This window comes from Puntigrus tetrazona, chromosome 21, assembly GCF_018831695.1.
Source record: "Puntigrus tetrazona isolate hp1 chromosome 21, ASM1883169v1, whole genome shotgun sequence".
Lineage (NCBI taxonomy): Eukaryota > Metazoa > Chordata > Actinopteri > Cypriniformes > Cyprinidae > Puntigrus > Puntigrus tetrazona.
In genome coordinates, this window is record NC_056719.1 from 14,793,271 (window position 1) to 14,814,001 (window position 20,731).

General features: G+C 38.5%; 4 protein-coding genes across 8 annotated transcripts in view; 3 read left to right on the forward strand and 1 right to left on the reverse strand.

Moving 5' to 3' along the window:
• Window positions 1-345: 345 nt before the first annotated feature.
• On the forward strand, window positions 346-2,543 carry LOC122326764 (transcription factor 7-like). 2 transcript variants are annotated; one of them, XM_043221903.1, is made up of 5 exons: window positions 346-964; window positions 1,137-1,373; window positions 1,452-1,625; window positions 2,071-2,197; window positions 2,314-2,543. In XM_043221903.1, the coding sequence occupies exons 1-5, from the start codon at window positions 385-387 to the stop codon at window positions 2,387-2,389; spliced, it is 1,194 nt and encodes a 397-aa protein (XP_043077838.1). In that variant the 5' UTR covers window positions 346-384; the 3' UTR covers window positions 2,390-2,543. The 2 variants fall into 2 exon arrangements, 1 of the variants encoding a protein (XP_043077838.1); XR_006247506.1 differs by having other exon boundaries at window positions 1,452-2,197; window positions 2,314-2,331.
• A 983-nt stretch (window positions 2,544-3,526) lies between these two features.
• tcerg1b (transcription elongation regulator 1b (CA150)) lies at window positions 3,527-17,583 on the forward strand. The gene is made up of 20 exons (XM_043220749.1): window positions 3,527-3,623; window positions 8,525-8,753; window positions 8,872-9,024; window positions 9,873-10,146; window positions 10,294-10,545; window positions 10,857-11,057; window positions 11,169-11,269; window positions 11,346-11,434; window positions 11,515-11,675; window positions 11,775-11,850; window positions 12,910-13,045; window positions 14,544-14,633; window positions 14,712-14,830; window positions 14,918-15,068; window positions 15,157-15,321; window positions 15,437-15,619; window positions 15,710-15,889; window positions 16,530-16,613; window positions 16,700-16,800; window positions 16,960-17,583. The coding sequence occupies exons 1-20, from the start codon at window positions 3,577-3,579 to the stop codon at window positions 17,159-17,161; spliced, it is 2,994 nt and encodes a 997-aa protein (XP_043076684.1). The 5' UTR covers window positions 3,527-3,576; the 3' UTR covers window positions 17,162-17,583.
• Window positions 3,630-5,758, forward strand: LOC122326072 (polyadenylate-binding protein 1-like). Its single transcript, XM_043220758.1, has one exon. The coding sequence runs from the start codon at window positions 4,362-4,364 to the stop codon at window positions 5,241-5,243; it is 882 nt and encodes a 293-aa protein (XP_043076693.1). The 5' UTR covers window positions 3,630-4,361; the 3' UTR covers window positions 5,244-5,758.
• Window positions 17,584-17,639: 56 nt separating the features above from the next.
• The window catches only part of ppp2r2bb (protein phosphatase 2, regulatory subunit B, beta b), a 54,493-nt gene continuing 51,401 nt past the window's right edge, over window positions 17,640-20,731 (reverse strand). For all 4 annotated transcript variants that reach the window (XM_043220754.1, XM_043220755.1, XM_043220756.1 and 1 more), the window contains 3 exons: window positions 20,052-20,221; window positions 19,852-19,943; window positions 17,640-18,989 (listed from right to left, as the gene is read on the reverse strand). In XM_043220754.1, coding sequence (XP_043076689.1) covers window positions 18,710-18,989; window positions 19,852-19,943; window positions 20,052-20,221 — 542 coding nt within the window. In that variant the 3' untranslated portion in view covers window positions 17,640-18,709. The remainder of the gene's footprint in view (window positions 18,990-19,851; window positions 19,944-20,051; window positions 20,222-20,731) is intronic.

Consider the following 20,731-nt stretch of genomic DNA (forward strand, 5'->3'; position numbering starts at 1 on the left):
TCACATGGCACTAATATATATATATATATATATATATATATATATATATATATATATATATATATATATATATATTTATTTATTTTATTTTTTTATCCTAAAAGAACAAAAATATCCAGGTTTATTACGTCATATAAAGTGTCTCAATTTACCTGAATAAACCTTTAATTTAGAGGTGAATATTTAAAAAGAATTATTAAAATTATTTATATATATATATATATATATATATATATATATATATATATATAAATATATAAACAAACAAAACATCTTTTTTTTGTATTTGCGTGATCACGTGCTTTTTGTTAACTGTTGTTTGTTTTTGTTTTCTTAAAGAACGCCGGAGCTTGCAGTGTATTTTTTTAACATTCCAAGACCATTATGGATAAACACCCCAAAATGAGAGCTAAGAAGAGGTTCAGAAACGATGAAAAAGACTCAGCAACTGACGAACCGGTGCCAAAATGTGCCACAGCAGAGGAAAACTACATTTTGAAGAAACCCGGTCCTTCTTTCACGAACCCCGCTGTCAAAACTGAACGAGTCAGTGAACCAACTGAAGTTAACAGCTTGACAACGAATGAAGGCTTTTACTCGACCAACAGGTCATTAACGGGGGATTTTGGGACTAAACAGCACATCGCCGACTTGGTTACATTTCCAGTTTATCCCTCGGGTCTAACTTCAATGGTGCTAACCACTGATAACGCGCTTTCCTCTTTTAGCGCAACTTCTCAGGCTTTCCCAGTTCAAGACAAGACGCAGCCATTTAACTGTAATTTGTCCAGTGACGCGCCTTTCCCAAAAATAAACTATCAGCCAATCAGCAATGCCTATTTTCCGATAGTAACCTATCAACCAATCAGCGCAGCGTCTGTAACAAACCGTGAGCCAATCGGCGAAGCTCCCGTGTATCCCAATACCCGAGGTCTGAACTTCAATCAGCCGCCTTCTGGAACAGGTAGGTTGAAGGCTTTATGTTCTGATTCAACTTTGTATATTTAAAATATACATTTTTTACACTTTTAATATTATTAAAAGGTTCAAGGTTAGACCAAAATAGTGAGCAAAATAATAAAGTGACATAATAAGTATATGAAGACATTTACCCGTTTCACTGTCTCTTTGAGCAGAAAGTGAAGTGGCAGGAATTCAGAAGAAAAATGCTCCTATCAAAAGGCCCATGAATGCCTTCTTCTTATGGTCAAAGATCCACCGACCCACCTTGTCTAAAGCCAACCCTAACGCTAGTAACTGCGACATCAGTGTTCAGCTGGGGCTGGAATGGCACAAACTGTCTGAAGAGCAGAAGAAGCCATACTACGAAGAAGCCCGCCGAATCATGGCACAACACATGGAGAAGTACCGAGGTGAGCTGTACAGAAAGATTCAAAAACAAGTTAAAAGGTAGGCACTTTTTGTTTAATGTCTTATTCTTATAAACGCAGATTGGGTCTATCGGCCATGCAGAGAAAAAAAGAAGCATTCCACATCACTGAGGTCAGAGGTCGTCCCTTCGGCCCAAACCTCCTCACTCTTTTTTCCGAGATGGGTACAGAGACCTAACCCTTACCCAGAGCCCCTAACATCAGCGAGAGAGCAGCACGGTTTAAAATATCCAGGTTGTACTTATTTATATGAATATTTCAGGTTCATTACAAATCAATCTCAGCCTACCACAATTGTTGCCAAATGTTACCACACACAAAAAATGCACTCTGCAAATGATGAGGTACTTAAGCCCAGAGTATGCTTTGGTTTTTATGTGTACGGTAGAGTACAGTACATGTCATTATCAGCAGTGTGTAAAAAGCACAAGTATTCTTTTTGTTGATGATCAAATGCAGTAATTTTGCAAGATTAAATATAAAGACGTCACAAGTAACGACTTAATTTCATTCGCTGTAGAGCGAGTATGATAAAAAGGTCTTTTAGCTAGCTCACAGGTATACTACTGATCTATAAACGCTCTAAAAAGGTTGAAATCACCGGTTATTCTTGATTGGGTGGTTATGATATGAAGCCAAATTACGTCTTACGCTAAAAACGACGCCGTTTTTTTGTCAGCCAACATTAACCAGGCCATCGAGATGCAGAAAGCTTTCATCAACACAGATCAATGCCCTCTCTCTGCCCCATGCTGTATCTTCTCTGCAGACCTCCACAAGACTGGACAGCGGTTCTACCTGGCAGAGTAAGCTCTTTCTAGTAATTGCATTGGGTTTGTAAAGCGAATATTTTATACTAAACTAGATTTATAATGCTGCGCTTTTCGTAGGCTGAAAGTGAAATTCCCCTTCTCTTCCACAGATCCATTCCATGTTCAAGCTCGTCTAGCCATCTTTACTTCACGGGCCACTATGAAGATCTGAGGCATCTGTCCTGAATGGCGAGTATCGCCTCCATGACGACAGTTCGGTTCCTGTTTGTTCCTTTGACAGGACCGCACTAGAGTGTGTTACCGCTGGGATGTACTTTACTGATCGATTTTTAACTATGTTTATAACAAGCACAATAGCTTTTGGGGATGCATTACAAAATAAAACTTTAAATAAAATCTTGCCTTATAATGTGTTTGTCTGTTCATAATCAGTGGATAATAATTAAACAGGTTCAGGATCTTTTATGAAACAAATCAGTTAAATATAGACGTTTTTTTTTTTCAGAAAAAATAACAATTCATATTGATTTTGGAAATGGCTGACTTTTTATTTATTGAGTACAAATTATTTAAAATGTTTAAAATGCAACCAGCTATTGCATTATTTTCTAAATGAGCAATAATTTTGGACCTAATGAAGTTTAATATGAAGTTCATTCATTTTTTTATTACCAAAGAGACAGCGGTATCAGTGAATGAACTGCTTAAGATGAAATAATGGATGTGTGTGGAGAAAACGTAAGTTAGAAAACGTAAGTTAGAACCATTTTTCAACAATATTTGTATTTATTATGTCAAACTGAAATATTTGTGTGCATTTATGACACTTAAAGATTCCTTTAGATGACGTACAAGTTGGCCTTCTCATCAAAAAGGCGTATCATATTATCTGTGATCGCTGTTGGACATTGTTAAGCAGAAAAATAAACTAGTAATGTGTTAACACACACACACACACACACACACACACTTTGTTTTGCTATCTTAGTGAGGACATTGCATAAACCTCCATTGATTTTCTAGCAGGTTAACAGTATTTTCTATCCCCCAGCCGGACTTCTATCCCTAAACCTGCCCATCACAGAAACACATGCAGAACACTAGATCAACTAGATCAACACTAGATCACTACATCAACTTTTAGCTGATTTCTAAGCCTTTTTATCTAGTGAGGACCAGTGAAATCCTCACTAGTGGGTTGTCCTGATATAACTATATAACTGAGGTAATTTACGTCCTCACAAGTACAGTTAAACGAGTGCACATTTTAATATACAATGATTTAAATAGCACGACTTTTTGAATAAGGATTTTATTAACCAGTAAATCCATCCAATGACGTAGAAGAAAAAGCGTGAGGAAGTGCTTCACCAACAGGAAGTTCAGCGGTAGTGTGTTTAGTTTCTGGAGCGATGGCGGAGAACATAGAAGGAGAGAGTGCTGGACTCGGGGAGAACAGGTCAGATAACGCTAAAAGGACTCAATATGACAACGCTAGTCTGTGCTTGTCTTTATCTGAGCTTTATAGCGATCTCGTGTTAATAGTGTAGGTGGTGGAAAAGCCAGCCGCCGCAGTTTAGCGCGGTTAGCATGTTTGCTAGCTTCGTAAACGTCCGCTCTATATTTATTTATTCGCTTCAATACTTCACGCGTGACCAGAAACGCATGGGAATCATCGTCGCACGCTTACCAATAGCATATTTATAAATAAAATGTTAATATTTTCCGTTAGCAACTAATCGCTTGTTAGCTGACGTGTTAGCTGTGCCGGGGTTTGCTTGCTAAAACAAGCCCATCGGTTTGTTTAAGACAATCGGCTTTTCGTGGATGTTGTACGTGCTACGTTTTTTTTTTTTTTTTTTTACAGTTTAAATTAAAATAAATAATTAGATGCTACTTTGAAAGTCATTTTGCTGCGAAAAGTAATAATGACGCGTTTAATGAAGGTCGAAAGTTTATTAATTAGAGGTTTTGTGTGCGAGGTTCGTTAACATGAAGATCTATTTTTGTATGAATAAAATAAACGTAACTATTAAAAACCATTGGTTTCGAAACGCTTCGTGCTCACGTGGTGTCCTCCTATGACGCCATCGGGATTTAGAACGTTTGGAAGCTGTTAGATGAAAAACTTGATCTGACTGAGGCATCAGTTTTCACTTGTACACAGCTTTTGCGAGCTTCATACAGTGATAAGAAAATGTCAAAATTCTTCAAGTGGTCCTCAAGTGAGGATAACTTCAAACAAGGAGATCTCAGCTGGTCATTGCTAGTGAGCAATTTGCACCCACTTGTGCATGAAGGAGTGCTGCATAAGATATTCAGCCCGTTCGGACCCATTTGTTCTCTGCGGGTGTTCAAAAGTGTAAATAACATCCATTGCGGATATGCTTTCGTTACTTTTGAACATCTCAACGATGCAAGAGATGCTCTAGAGGCTCTGGATTGTTTGGAGCTTATGGACAGACAACAGATGCGTGTCAGTTGGGCCGACCACTTATCGTTTACGATCCTAGCGAGGCGCGCTGACGTTGCTGATTTATGTGAAGTCTTGTCATACTTCGGTCAATTCCCTCCGCGCAGAGTGCAAGAAAACGGCAGCTTTGGCTCGGATGACCCCGAGGAGAGCGACCCTCGCGCGCCGAAGTCATTGATTGCAAGTAACCTGCTGCTCGGAGTGAGCGAACGAGAGTTGCTGGAAGCATTCAGCCCATTCGGACCCATCTCCTCTGTGCATGTGTGCAGAAATGAGTTAACCCGGGTCTCTTGCGGATACGGTTTTATTACCTTCAAACACCGACGTGATGCAGAAAGGGCTCTGGAGGCTCTGAATTTTTCAGAGCTCTTTGGCAAAACGATGTGCATCTCGTTTGTCCAAGACGCAACCGTGGAGGCCGTAATGAGGAGCAGCAGCCCTCAAGCCGAAGTCACAGACGAAAACCGACCTGAGCCCGTCGAGCAGTCGCTTGGAAGAAAGCTAGTAAATTCGGCGAAAAAGGCATTAATAGGAGTTTTGAAAAAGCCGGAAACCTGGTTTTGCGTCGCTTTTGTGGCCGTGGTATGCCTGACGGAGGAAAAATAATTCCCATTCAGCCTTGCTGATGATGGACGAAAAAAGCAATAGAAAAAAAAGAAAAAAAAAAGAAAATGTGCACAATATAGAGGGTACAGAGACTGAAGGGACCGGACCAGAGTTGCTTAACTAATTTGCTGACAAGTGAGCGAAGAAGAGCTGGAGAAATTGGATGGAAACAGAAGAAATGGTTCAAATACCAAATTGTGGCATCGATGATGGCGATACAGCAGAGGAATCCCACCTCTCTGAGATACCATGAAGAAAAAAATCACAAAAACGAACCCTCCTACCCGTCCACAGTGCAAACAAAGACCTACAAAACAAGCAGCATTGATGGAAACTGTGACCTACAGTCCTGTGGCCCCCTTGGTATCCAAAAAGATAAATAAAAATGTCAAATAATAATAGTGCAAAATCCGTTTTTTTGTGCGCGACCGCTCATAGAAGCGCATCCATTTGAATGTAGCCTAGATGTTGTCCACGATGTCATTACGAAACGTAATAATGCTGAGAAAAACAACAATCACTGCTCTTTATGTTTCTACGTTTTAAATTTACGCTTAGTCTTAGAAACGAGGACAGCAGAAGCGAGCGTAATCAACAAAAGAGCAATGATATGAAAGTACTATAACAAGTCTCGGTTAGCTTAATGCAGTTAGCATAGCACGTTTAAAAAAATTCTGTCATAAAAAGAGAACTGGAATAGTAAAAGAATAGAGTAGCGAGCTAGTTTTAGAGACAACTGCTTTTTTGCTTTATGATGAAGAAAAAAAAGACTGAATGCAAAAAGATTAGAAAAGCTAGTGTTAGGTTTGACTTTATTATTATTTTTTATATGTAATCAAGCAGTAAATAGAGTGCAAGTCTGACAGGATTTTTTAAAGAATAGAATTAGAAGAGTTAGTTATATTATTGCTTGTAATGCGTTTTGTTCACAAGGTCCTTAAAGTGGTTTAACGAACTTATGCATGAAAATGTATGTTTGGAAATGGTATTATAAATATGTAATGATATTCACACAATCTGTAATGCAACCAGTGTCTAAAATACAAAAAAGAAGAGAGAATTAAATTTAAAGGAACCATTCACCTCAACAATTTCAAGCTCAGGGTTTATTGCAGGTTGTATCTTTTTTTTTTTTTTTTTTTTTTTTTTTTTTTTTTTTTTTTTTTACAATCTGAAAGGGTGATGTGAGATGAAGTTTTATAATTTAAAAAAATACTTAATCATTAAGAGATTGCGATCTCTACTCAGAAACTCGTGCAATCCCATTTTTAAGTGACGACAGTTCAGAGTGTCTATTAAATCTTTGAAAAATCGTAGCAGAACATTCAAATCTGCATTCATGTCGCCGGACAGATAGCAGACCTTTTTAATAGGTTTGGGTAAGAAACAGCTTCACAAACGGGTCTTTTTAACTGGACAGTATTGATTCTTACAGTCGTTTATATTATCCTAGAAATGCTGCACGTTTATAGGCTTGTTCAGATAAACATAGTCAAAATAGAGCAAATCCTGGCTAAATAACTGGCACTGCATTGTTTAGCCGCTATGTGTCAAGTTACTGTTAAAAACATAATTTGTCTCTGAATACTGATTCATCCGGTAGTGAAAGAAGTCATTAAATGATTCATTCAACCTATTTTTCATCGTTTTAATATAAAATGTATTAAATATACTTTATATAGGCTACATATGTATTAAAATGTTTATTAACTGAAGTTAAACACTTTAAATAGACAGTATTGTTAGTTCAGAAGCATGGGAGTTTCATGATCGTGAAAGTCAAAAAGTCAGATTCTCAGTTTATCCAGATTCGTGCAGCTCTGATCGGAGTAGAAGTTGTCTTGGGTTAAAATTGCATTGTTCAGAGAGGGGAAAAAAACCCAGAATGCATCTGTGTATTTGCCACATGATGTTGTTGTTATTATTACAATAAGTAATGTAATATGGTAAATGAAACACAGTAAAATTTTGAACTCAGTAAGCGTTGTAGCATTCATAAAATGTAGGTTATTGTAAGAGGTATACCTATAAACTTGTGTGTGTGTGTGTGCGCTTTGTCAATCTTTTGCAGTTTGGCAATAAATGCATTATATAAGGGATAGAAGTCTTAGCACATTTTTGATCAGTGACTTGTGTTCTGGAAAATAAAGATTCTACTTTTTTTTAAATATAAATTTAACATTTTGTAGATTTAAGAGAGTTCAAAAATGGAAAAATAAAAATATAATACAATATAAACTTTTTTTATAACAACCATAACCATAAAAGAAATAGTTAAATTTGAACTAGAATAAAATTGAATCAGAAGGCCAGTAAAGCCCACCTCTGTTGCCTATATTTTGTGACGGGTGCTGCTTTATTTTAACTTATATTTGATGTATTCTTATTTTAAAGAGATTCGACTCAAGCCACTAGATTTTCTGTATGCATTAACCCTTTGAGCCCAAAGACACATACAAGTGTGACACACGACATGAGTGACATACACAAAAATAACGTCAAAAGATTAGTATTATAATATAGATGAGTGATATAAACTTTGTCAAATAAGAATGATATGATGAAGTACAGAATGTCAAATAAGACAGATTTGAAAGGTAAACAGTGTTTCACCAAAAAATAAAAACTTTTGGTGGTGTCCTCAAACTTCTGAAGTAACCAAGGAGCCAGTGTAGCCCTTCTCTTAGCCTTTTCAGAGTTTTGAATGTGAAGTAACGCTTCATTCAGGTTCAGTCAAAGCCATTACACTTGTTTTATTCTACTCCGTAAAACCTTTCAAATGACACCATTGATATATTTTTTAAATAATGTAATTAATAGATTAATAATATTACTTCAACAACACTAACCATAGCATTTCCTAACAATTTGTTAAAATAAAGATGAGGCCAATATTAATACGTTACAGTAATTTTAATTAGAAAACTATAACATTTCTTAAATCCAAATTCTTTGCGCTTCTGACTAAATGTTTCTTATGAGCTTCACTCACACTCCACACATGATCCTGATTGGTGAAAGGGATTCAGTTTAAAGACTGTTCATAAATGCATAGGCAAAAGTACCTTCTTTTTTTAAGCTGCCTATCAGAATAGTCATTTCCATTTATATATTTTTTTATTTTCCCATTACATATTTTATTATAATAAATTGCCGTGTGTCATCCCGTAAACCATGTTTTTTTGCATGTCTTGACCAGTTTTGTTAGTTTTTGCGTAACAAGAATATTGGTAGTTATATAGTTAAATATTTCGTTAAATATTTCGTTTTATTCCCTGCAGGATGGTGTTACAGCAGGCTTTGCGCTTTCGAAGCCCTGCTCCACCACCTACCACAGTGTTACGAGGACCTCCTCCATTACTACGACCCCCACCTCCGCCCTTCAGCATGATGAGAGGACCTCCACCACCCCCTAGACCCCCTTTTGGTAGACCACCGTTTGACACCAACATGCCTCCGATACCCCCACCTGGAGCTTTACCCCCTCCTATTGGACCCCCGCACCTGCAGGTAGGCGCTATTACAAAAATATAAGAAAGTAGGTGTAGACCGTAACTGTAATAGTCAATAGATCAAAAGTAACTTTGAGATGTTTAAATATCAAAACTCCTGTTGCGTTTTTTCACAGAGGCCGCCGTTCATGCCTCCACCGATGGGAAGCATGCCTCCTCCTCCTGGTATGATCTTTCCACCTGGAATGCCTCCATCGCCAGGAACTGGAGCGGTTTCGAGCTTGACCAGTGATGAAATCTGGGTAGAGAACACCACACCAGAAGCAAAGGTACCGTCTAAAAGAGAAAATGTTTTTTTTAAAGTAAAATGTAAATATATCTGAACAATAGAGTTGTGCATTTAATAGTTAAAAGATTGCAGTCTCGTTTTAAATACCCACTTAGTCTTATTCATAAATGACAATAATCTCTTTAAGTATTTGCGGTTTCAGGTAGCAGTTGTTATGAAATGAATGTGCATAGCTTCACCAATTTACGCTATTATAAATTATTCAACAGAATTATCAAGGATGTCCTGTGATCTAAGTATTTACTAATGATATTGATAGTAAGAGCCTTTTTAAAAACAACTTCAGGTTCAAATAAATATTGTTTCATAATTGTTGTGCCAGTAGGTGGCGTCAAATACTTGAAATTCAGTTTATTCAATAATTGTTTTAATAATAAACAGATTTGTTCTCATGATGTAGTCATTGAATCATGTAATAATTTTGTATTATTAAAAAATCGACATATTCGATATTTAAAAACATTGAGTAAAAAATATCTAAAACTGTAGCAATTAAAAATTTTTTGGGATTCTCAGTTTCTCATTATTAATTACAATTGAAGTAAAATTATCACAGATGTACACATAGCAACATGCCATTTTGGGCCTTTTTAGACATCATATCCTTAAAGGCCTTCTTTTATATTTTTATTGCAAAATCTAAAAATATTCATGTCTATTTAGTTATTACCAGTGTGTGAGAAATGTGCTATATGATAAACTTTGGCTCACCTACCTCTCTTTATTGTACCACTTTGTATAGCGCTTATAGCACAGAACCATCCTGAACCAATCCTAGTATACTTAGTATACTTGGACTTTTAAAACCTTCCCACCACATTCTTCCAGGTATATTACTACAATGCCCGGACACGTGAGTCTGCCTGGACCAAACCAGAGGGGGTAAAGATCATCCAGCAGTCAGAGCTCAATCCTCTAATGCTAGCTCAGTCCGGAGGAGCTGCAGCGGCTCCTAACAGCGCCGTCTCTACTGCAGCTAGCAGCGCTAACACGGTTCTGCCCGAGCCAGTCTCCACTCAGAGCCTGTCCCCCACTCACACCCTGAGTACCAGTCCTGACCCCAACACCAGTCCAGCCCCCTCTGCCTCACAACCCACCACCAGTGAGTATCACATGCAGAGAAGGAATTATGAGTCATGTAGTGGCCTATAAAATCGACTGCTCATGGCCAATACTATAAATGTTGTTTTGTCTGGATATTCTCTTCAAACACGCATTCATTCTTCTCTTTGTTATATTCTTCCTGTAGCGTCTGTTGTTTCTGAGATGCCTCCCGTGGCCTCTACACCTCCGGCTAGTGTAGGCGTGACCCCTGTTGCTGTGGTCAGTGTTCCTACAGTAACCGCTACAGTCACTGCAGTGCAGACAATGCCGCTGTTGCCTCAAAGCCTCCCTCCTGGCATCCCTGTGGCCCAGCCGGCAGCTGCAATCCCAGCATTCCCCCCGGTCATGGTACCTCCATTCAGAGTGCCCCTACCTGGCATGCACATCCCACTGCCTGGTACGTAGAAAGTACGAAATTGAGTTGTCTAGTTTAGCTAAACAGGCCAGCAAATGCAGCCGTTCTCCATTGAATGCATACTTTAATAACTGTCAGTAGATGGCGCCTTCTTCTTACAAGGTGACATTAAGGTACAAAAACGTACACCTTAGTATTGCTCACTACAAATATCAGGTCATTTTCGATTTCTAAGCACAGAAATGTCAAGATGAATGATCAAATCTCAAATGTTACAATTGTGTGTGTTTTGTTTATGTATGCGTGTCAGTAATAAAATTTTAAATTAATAATTGTTTTAATTTGCTGCTAAGGTGTACTGCCCGGGATGGCCCCTCCTCTAGTACCCATGATGCATCCCCAGCTAGCCATCACTGCAGCTCCTGCATCTCTTACGGGGGCTCTCTCACTTCCAGAATGGTCTGAGTACAAGACAGCCGATGGGAAGATGTATTATTATAACAATCGCACTCTGGAGTCCACCTGGGAAAAACCTGCTGAGCTGAAAGAGAGAGGTAAGCGAGGCGTGAAGCCTCGGGTCTGTTAACTGCACTGGCCATTAACATTGACTCGCTGTGCTAAACCCGCCTATTTTATATTCAGAGACGTTTTATTTTTCTGAGCAGATAAGGACAGTGACAAAGTTAAAGATGGCCAAAATGATGTTTCAGTTTTAAAGGATATAGACATGGAAGCCAAAGCAAACAGCTTTGGTGGTTCCAAAGAGGTAAGTCAAAAAAAATTGCAGGTCATTTAGATTAGTTTAAAGGGGAAAAAAAATAATAATGATGATGTTTTTGTAGTTGCCCAGGGAAGAAGAGATGACAGAGGAGGAAAAAGCAGCTCAGAAGGCGAAACCTGTAGCCACAAACCCAATTCCTGGTACTCCCTGGTGAGCCTTTCTCTTTCTCCGTCGCTTCAATGATTCAGTTCTGCAAGTTTGTTCTAAATTTTACATATTCACGTTTTTAGGTGTGTTGTCTGGACTGGAGATGACCGTGTGTTTTACTACAACCCCACCACAAGACTGTCCATGTGGGACCGACCCGAGGAGCTGGTGGGACGTGCTGATGTTGACAAATATATTCAAGAACCCCCCCACAAAAGGGGGCTAGATGACAACAAGAAAATAGGTGAAACTTTCTGTGACCAGTTTTAGATTGCTCGCGAACTGAGATTCTTTGTTAAGAGTAACTGCAAAACCAACACACACCTTTACTGCTTCATTGCAGGTTTCAACAAAGAGGAGATTGACACAACCGTAGAGGACACACTGGACGATGAGCCTTCTAAGGCTAAGAAGAGGAAGTAAGTACCAGCGACCCTCAGCAGGAACGATAAGGGGCCGAACACTCACCCCTGCAGAACACCTAGCTTTTGTACTATACGGAAGAAAATAGAAGCGACATGAAAATTTGATTTCTTGTCATATGAAGAGAAAAGGAAACGGGGCTGTTTCCGTTCATGCTCTGAGCTAAGACACATTGATTGGATCACAATTAAAGAAATATTCGGCATTTTTTTTTCTTTTTGGTGCAACCAATGCTGACTTGTCTTAGCTGTGGTAATCTTTAGTTTGGGTCTGTGAAAAAGTGGTGACTCCATGACGTTTACCAAATCACATCAGTCACTGTTTCCCATCAGTGCCCTTCACGCCTGCCTCCCCCTGACCCCAAACGGTGGTCCTGTTGCACTGGGGACTATTTTTCAGGGAACGCTTCTAAGCTCTGGCGATGCCAACATGGGCCTCCAAGGTAACCCACCTTGTTTGACCTCTCTTTAGCCTCCATTAGGCAAACCCCAGTGAACCAATCAAAACTTCAGCCCTTCAGTTATGTGTACTGATGTAATTGATGGGATTTATAAAAAAACAAGGAAAATACCAATATATTTGTGCTTGATATCTGTTCTAATTCGCAAAATAACCCATTGATGCGAAGATTTTAAGGATAATGCAGTGCTTAGACAATCTTAGAACACACTTTCTCAAATTCACATTAGTAGGGCTTTCAAAATTAAAGTCAACATTAAATATAGTGTAATTACTGTATGCTATTATTCAATTTGACAACAACCACGATTTTTATTGATCGTTTTATAGGAGTATATTTTTTTTCCTTAAAAGGATCTAAGTGCATTGATATGTCAACTACAAAAATAGTTTGAAATTTAAATATCTCAATAATTAGATAATTCTAGTTAATAGATTTGTTAGCTAGAGACGTCAATTCTCTCAACGAGGGGGAAATCTTCAAATTTCAGATATTCTCTCCAATTTTTTTTTTTTTTTTTTTTAATAAGCGTAAAAGCAAAAAAAATGTTGTTAAATTAAGTTCTTCCTTACACTCGTCCTCTTCTCCCTGACAGGAAAGACGATGTGAAGGAGGCTGACGCAGAGAAAGACGCGGCCGTGGAGGCCGAGCTGAAGGCTGCTCGAGATCGGGCTCTGGTGCCCCTGGAGGCCCGTATGAACCAGTTCAGGGACATGCTGCTGGAGAGAGGGGTAAAACACTTCAATCCAACGCAATACTCTAACCAGCTCTGTAATGTTAGACACATAAATCTGAATGGAAGCCCACCAAGGTACAATCTTAAGTTCATTCTTGTTGTTATCATTCTTTGATATTATGTAATATAGAGTCTTAAATTTCTCTCTGCTTTTTCTGTCACTTCATTCATTTACCTGTCCTTTCTGAATTGCTCCGAGTGAGCTTGTGTTAGATGATTTGTGCTTTATTATAGGGATGGGCGGTATGATCAAAATCTTGTATCACAGTGTTTATATCATGGTAATTGCGTGCAAGTTCATACAAGCTCACAAGTAATATATGCTGGAAATTAATTGAAAAAAGTTAGCATATTTAACAACCATTGGTTTTTTCAGAATTATGGACCATTTACACACTGGGTTTGCCAGAAAGACTGCTGCGTTAGTGTAGGTATTGCTTTGTCAATGTAGGAAAGGCTTCAGGATGTTTAATAACTTGCTTTTGCGAGGAAATATCACTTAACCAGCTGCTTAATTTGTAACAAGTTAGCTGTTAAATATTAAATTAAGAATTCACAGTGTATAGCACATCTTATTTATATGAAAAACGCTATTATCAGAACGTTAATAACAGATTCAGATCAACGCTTTCTAAATATTATTGAACGATACATAATAGAAACTGTAAGATAGCTAATATAAATGACCATTTGTGTTGAATGTTACATTACTTGGACATAAAATGTTGTTGTGATTGAACGTTTTCATTTATAGTAAACTTTAAACTCAAATGTTCCACAAAGAAAATAAGGTGTACATTTAAGCGATAACGTAGTCTTACCACTTACTATACAATAGTTTGCTGGCATGACATATTGATATGAAACAAGACGAGCACCTCGGCAGTATTATTTAATGAAGTCCTACTATTTTCAGCAGAGTTTAGAATGCACCAGTTAAATAAGAGATTAAATTGTGATCTGCAAAATATAGCAAACAAACACTGGCATGTACCTGGATGAAAGATTGGTATAGAATTGCCCTTAAAGTGAATAACCCACTGTAAATAATGTACAACAAATAGTCATACCGCCCAGTCCTACTTGACAGTAGTGTTAGTGCCCTCTCTTGTCACTGTTCATACTAGAATCTCTATCTGTCAACTTTGGTTCTAAATTGTTGCATGAAATGAAAAATAATTGCTATTACCACAGAAGAATGTACTATTGCATTGTGTAACGTAAAGTGTTTTGCATTGCTCAATTTCATTGAATCACTGGAAGTGATACATATTTTTTTAATGTCCGTGTCTATCAGTATTTTGTTGTAGTAATAATTGCAGGTGTTGACTAAAAAAAGCTTTCTGATGTGTCTGTAATTTTATATGGGTTTAAGAAATGTTGTGGGTTTAATACAAGTTAAGCTTTATGATGTATGATCAATTCTCTTGAATTGTTTTACCATTTTTCTAGTACATTGGTAAGCCATCTTCTTGTCCACTCCATACCTGCAGGTTTCTGCTTTTTCCACTTGGGACAAAGAGCTGCACAAGATTGTGTTTGACCCTCGATATTTGCTGCTCAACCCTAAAGAGAGGAAGCAGGTAAGAAGAGCGCTCGGCGTTTAGTGGATTGCTGAATGAGCAGAAGCTTTGTGGTTTTAATCTCCATTCACCTTGCAGGTGTTCGATCAGTACGTGAAGACTCGTGCCGAAGAGGAGAGGAAGGAGAAGAAGAACAAACTCATGCAGGCTAAAGACGACTTCAGGAAGATGATGGAAGACGCCAGACTTCACAATAGGTGTGTTGTTTGTTCTAGCTGGTCCAGGTGTTGTGTGGCCTCCTTGAAATCTCGCCGCTTTACGCTGGTTTTCATTTCGCCTGTTAGAACCACGTTCAGTGAGTTTGCAGCCAAACACTCTAAAGATCCTCGCTTCAAGGCCATTGAGAAGATGAAGGACAGAGAGGCCATGTTCACAGAGTTCATGACAGCCTTGAGAAAGAAGGACAAGGAAGACTCCAAAAACAAAGTAGAAAAGGTCTGTCAACCATCTTGGATGGGATGTTAAGGTTGAATATGACTGTTCATTAAAACCCTGACAAATGAAGCTGTGTTTCTGGCTACAGGTGAAGCAGGACTTCTTCGATTTACTGTCAGACCACCACGTGGACGTCTCTCAGCGCTGGAGCAAAGTGAAGGACAAGCTGGAGACGGACCAGCGCTACAAAGCCGTGGAGAGCTCCGCTGCTAGAGAAGAACTGTACAAACAGTATGTGGAGAAGCAGGCCAAGGTTAGAACAGCATCTCTGGTGTTACTGATTCAACAGGATGAAACGCAAAAAAACAAGACGACTCGGAGTGAACCTAGACGAATATTTTTAATCGGAGTGTCTTCGTGTTGTGCAGAACGTGGACGCAGATAAGGAGAAAGAGCTGGAACGGCAGGCTCGAATCGAGGCCAGTCTGAGGGAGAGAGAGCGGGAGGTGCAGAGAGCTCGATCTGAACAAACCAAAGAGATTGACCGAGAGAGAGAGCAGCATAAACGAGAAGAAGCTGTCCAGCACTTTAAAGCGCTCATGTCAGATATGGTCAGTGACGATTGCTGTATTTGTCATTGTACGTTGCTTTAATAATATATACGCTTTGTATTTAAAAAAAAAAAAATTCTTTATATATAGGTGAGGTCGACGGATGCTTCCTGGTCGGAAACGAGGCGCAATCTGCGTAAAGACCACCGGTGGGAGTCTGCTGCTCTGCTGGAGAGGCATGAGAAAGAGAAGTTGTTTGAAGAACACGTGGAGGCCCTTACCAAGAGGAAGAAGGAACATTTCAGGCAGCTGTTGGATGAGACGTCCATGGTAAGACAGAGCTTCACACAACAACAACAATTTATAATATTCATTGTTTTTGTCGGTGATAAAAAAATATTTAATGAAGAATAGTTATTATTGTTGTTATTAATATTATTTTTATTAAATATATTATAAAATAAAACAATTTGTTGTCATTTATAATTTAATTTATTGTTTATTATACACTATTCATTGATTTCTGTAACTTATTTGATAACTAGCGTGTAAATGCTGTAATTATATAAAACAAATTATAGTTGTATATAATTTTTGATGGATTTTATTGTCCACATTTTTAAGTTGCTTTGAATAAGTGTTTGCTATACAAATAAATGTAAATGCAAATTGTTAAATATCGATGTTTTGTAATAATTTAACCACAGTTAATTAGAATTCTAATGTTATATGCATAATGTAGCTGTTATTAAAATATATAAAATATTTAATTTTAAAGATTTAAAGGTTTTTTTTTTTTGTTTAGTCTATATATTATTGGCAAGAATATTAATAAAGTAGCATTTATAAAGTAGCAGTCATAAAAAAAATCTAATTTATATCGTTAAATATTTGAGTTATTTGAACCTTAGGATATGTATCTTTGGGTTGTCAGTGCGTTTATGCTGCTTGTGTAATTATTTAATCATAGATCACCCTAACCACCACATGGAAGGAAGTGAAGAAGATCATCAAGGATGACCCACGCTGCATCAAGTTCTCCAGCAGTGATAGAGTGAGTTGAATTGTTTAGTTGACATATTGCCTTTTATCTCTTGGCATCAACATCAATGACTTCCTTCTTTCACTCATGTCTTCTAGAAGAAACAACGTGAATTTGAGGATTACATAAAGGACAAATACATCACAGCCAAAGCTGACTTCAGAACTCTCCTGAAAGAAACCAAATTCATCACGTATAGGTACGTGCGTTTCTTCTATTTTCAAAAATTCTCATGTCTCGGTGAGCAAATGACTGTGTTTAGATATATCAAATATAATTAGCACTGTTTAGGAGCGTGACGATCATCTAGGTTTCAGCTTTTAATTATTGAAGCTGTTGAATCTCATATTTTCTGTAGATCACGGAAGTTGATCCAGGAGTCAGACCAGCACCTAAAGGATGTTGAGAAAATTCTTCAAAATGATAAACGCTACCTGGTCCTAGACTGCGTCCCAGAAGAACGCCGCAAACTAATCATGTTCTACATTGAGGACCTGGACCGCCGGGGACCCCCACCTCCCCCAACTGCTTCCGAACCCAGCCGCCGCTCCACAAAGTGAAGCCCTAGTGGACCTTAGAGGACTGAGCACGATCCAGCCCTGCACTCATCATAGCACAGTGTTACAGACCTGTATTTTTTTTTTTGAAACATCGGTGTTATCTTCTCAAACTGTGCAAGGTGATGCCCTGTATGCCCACTAGTTGTAGGCTAGCACAAGGCAAACTGTTAGTCAATCTATGAACTTCATTCATCAGCCAGGGAATGCATTTGTACTTGTGACTTGGTACTGCAGCCTCTTGTGAGAGTCTTGTGGATTATCGATTGTAGCAGGCTGTTAAAAAAACAGGCCAGTGAAGAAACCGTGTGAAATGAGTCGTGTACCTTGCAGTACATGTGAAATGTTTCTTAAAGTGGTTTGATTTGGACTTGTTGCTATATTTCTGTATTGACTGGAAATAAATGCAACCTTTTTGTTTTGTAGTTTTGTAGCCATTGTGTATTTGCACAGGCCATGAAATCAAAGAATACAAAATTCGTTCTTCTTGATTTTTTTTTTATTAGTTTTTTCCCCTTTTCTTTATAAAATTAGAACAAAAAAGCAGAACATTAGTACATTTGCTACATTGTTTACTTCAATTTTACACCATTCCTGTTTGTTGCATCAATCAACCCGTATGCAGGGTTTCGCAATGATGCATGCACCTTCATAAAGTAAAACGGGAAATGAAAATTCAGAAGCTGAAAAGTTGGGATACCTCACGGCCACAGCAGCCACAACAACATATGCAGTAATCAAAGCCATCCGCATCCTCCGTCCTGCCAAGAAGCAAGAATTGGATGGAGGCTTAATACTGACATTTCCTCTCGTTATCTTAAGGCCCTCTCACATGACTCTTCAATGCATTGCACACAACAGCTTGAAGTTGAAATATTATAGCAAATATTGTAGCATTCAACGTCAAATTTGACTTGGCTTTTCGTTGCACTTTCAAAACGCATCCAATGGTTACCAACTTCGCATGACGTTAGGTGAGAGACGCCAGCACAAAAATCAAAGCAAGATGGAAGAGGCTGTGCCTCTGAGCAACTTCAAAGGCATATCATGACATTCCAAGAAACGCATTCTATTTTTTTTCCTCTCAAAGCAACCAGCAGGACTCTTTTTCTGCTCTAAGCTCAAATACACTTTATTTTTACTTTGTACATTTCCCATTTTCTTCCAACCTTGCAACATCCTTCCCTGGCGACATCTACGCCGCTTCTCACGGAGGTCAAATGTTGCTCAAGCCCTGACGCGAGTCATGTGGAAGGGCCTTAAATGACATTTAAAAGTCAAAAGATCATCTTTGTAATGCTGTGCATTACCAGTAAACCTATAGCGAGGGAGATTTGAAATAATTAAAAACAAAAGCAGTCCAACAGCCAGTGTCATTGTCCGTGGTTGCAGTGCAAGTTTTGTTAGATCCAGTGCAGTATCAAATCTGCTGTAGAAGGCAAAGCTCATCTAGATGTTCCTCACCAGTTCACTGCTAGTGAGTCCGACATTTCCATCTAGAGAAATAATGCCTCTTGTTGCTGTGATAACTGGAGACATCAGAGCTACATGCTAGTTGACCTTGTCCTGAAATATATAGAGGTTGTTGGTGGCGGCCACAGCGATGATGTTCTCATTGGGGTGCCATGCAGTGTGTAGGATCTTCTTACTGAAGTCCAGACTGTCCACACTGATTTCATCTTTACGACGTTTGCCACCAACACAAACTTTGCGTGGTTTGAGGATGGCTCTGGGTTTGCTGTTTTCCCGCGACGCCTCCAGAGTCACGTCGCGCTTAGTGTTTCGATCGAACATACGGAAGAAATTGTTGTAGGAGCCGGTCATTAGGACACTAATGGGAAAGAAATAAGATGATTAGTTCCTATTACTTGACATCAGCACCAAACAGTACAAGATCAATTTGAAAAACCTTGGGCCTCATTTATAAAGCGTGCGTATGCACGGATTTGATCTTAGAGTGTGTGTACACTTAAATGTTTATAAAAACCATCTTTGACATGGAAAAGTGCTCAGTGTCACGTTAGGATCTCAGCAGACATACGCACTTTTTATTGTCATACTGCAGGTTTTTATTGAGTGTTGCAGGTTTTTGAAAATGTAAGCTCTTCTTGCAGCTTGCTGCTCTAAATTATGATGATTAATGATATTTTATAAATGATATTAATTACTCATTTACAAGGCAGAGCGCTGAAACCATTTATTTGCGCTCAAGTTCAAGATCATTTGCAATTCCTAGACTTTACATCTGAAAGAGAGGCATACGCACGTTTTCTGTTCGTATGTTTATTCTATGAATCGCATATTTGAGAAATGAGCGTAAGATCGAATTTAGGAACATTTCTGCACAACATTTTATAAGTGAAGCCCCTGCTATGATTGATCGTTTTTGACCTGGGGAGACCAATGCTGGCGGACCACTGTCCTGCAGAGGTTAGCTTCAGCTCAAATTAAACATACCTTGCCTTTTTAAAAACTATTTTCTTAGGTTAGATCTTTCAGGTGTTTTTGTTTATAGATGGAACTAAACCCTGCAGGACCGTGGCACTCCAGGACCACAGTTGCCCAACCTTGGTATAAAGTTTGGCTCCAAGCGAGTCAACGGTTTGTGGATTACTCAAAATTTCCAGAATATAGCTAAATGCTGGAAGGTGGATGAGCAAGAGAAGGACCAGACACCAATGTTTTAGACAGACCTGTCAGTTCCATTCCAGACACATTCAAACTTGTCGAAGATGCAATCATTCTCGTACAGCGAGCACAGCTTACTCCTAAGGTAGTCATGGACCTGTCAAAGGTAGAACCGATGATCAACACCTAGTATTTGACAAATAATGATGATAAAACTACTTTTTGATGCCATCATAATGATTTTGATAAATCATAATACCAATACCTGGTAAGTTTCCAAAGGCTTGCTCTCCATGTTGATGTCCCACACCTTCACTGTGAGGTAGTCACGGGTCATCAAGTAACGTCCACTGTGGCTGAATTTCACATCTGAGATGGAGGAAATTATCTCTGAGAAGAAGGAGCGATTACTGGGGTCTTCTGGTTCCTCAAATACTGATGGAGAGAAACAAGAAGGCATTAATGTATGTATGTATGTAAGTTGTATTTGAGGAGCAGAATTAGGTCTTGATCTTAAAACGTCTCAGGGAATGTGTCCAGATCCCATTATTTTCTCTTGGTTTGGATCTTGGTGTCAGATTAAGGTCTCAGATAAGACTGCAGTCATTTCCAAATCTTAAGGCTGATAATTACTTCATCCATAGGCACCGTAGCAATTAAATTTTTTTTGCAGCATGGAACTCATGGCTCCAAAAGTGCTTGAGTGTTTCAAATTAATTCTGTTATAGCAGATGTGTCCAGTGTCCTTTTGGGAGTTTGATCTTGATACAAGCTTCAAATGTTTGGGAGGACTACTTTCAATTTCAAAACCAGTTTGTTTTCAAGTACAAACTCGTTTAATAAAATTTGCCTACTAGTTCTTGGACCAGCAGGTCTTGCAGTAACTATGTTTTGGAACTGGTTCTTTGTTTCGTTTTGGGCCTTGAGGGGTCTAGTCTTGGACTG

Excerpts from the sequence above, each read along its gene's own strand:
- LOC122326764 (XM_043221903.1), top strand. The coding sequence starts at position 385 with ATGGATAAACACCCCAAAATGAGAGCTAAGAAGAGGTTCAGAAACGAT. Across the intron at positions 965-1,136 it reads TCAGCCGCCTTCTGGAACAG|AAAGTGAAGTGGCAGGAATT; the intron begins GTAGGTTGAAGG and ends CTCTTTGAGCAG. Across the intron at positions 1,374-1,451 it reads ACACATGGAGAAGTACCGAG|ATTGGGTCTATCGGCCATGC; the intron begins GTGAGCTGTACA and ends TTATAAACGCAG.
- tcerg1b (XM_043220749.1), top strand. The coding sequence starts at position 3,577 with ATGGCGGAGAACATAGAAGGAGAGAGTGCTGGACTCGGGGAGAACAG. Across the intron at positions 10,546-10,856 it reads CATGCACATCCCACTGCCTG|GTGTACTGCCCGGGATGGCC; the intron begins GTACGTAGAAAG and ends TTTGCTGCTAAG. Across the intron at positions 15,890-16,529 it reads TGTTGGATGAGACGTCCATG|ATCACCCTAACCACCACATG; the intron begins GTAAGACAGAGC and ends ATTTAATCATAG.
- LOC122326072 (XM_043220758.1), top strand. The coding sequence starts at position 4,362 with ATGTCAAAATTCTTCAAGTGGTCCTCAAGTGAGGATAACTTCAAACAA.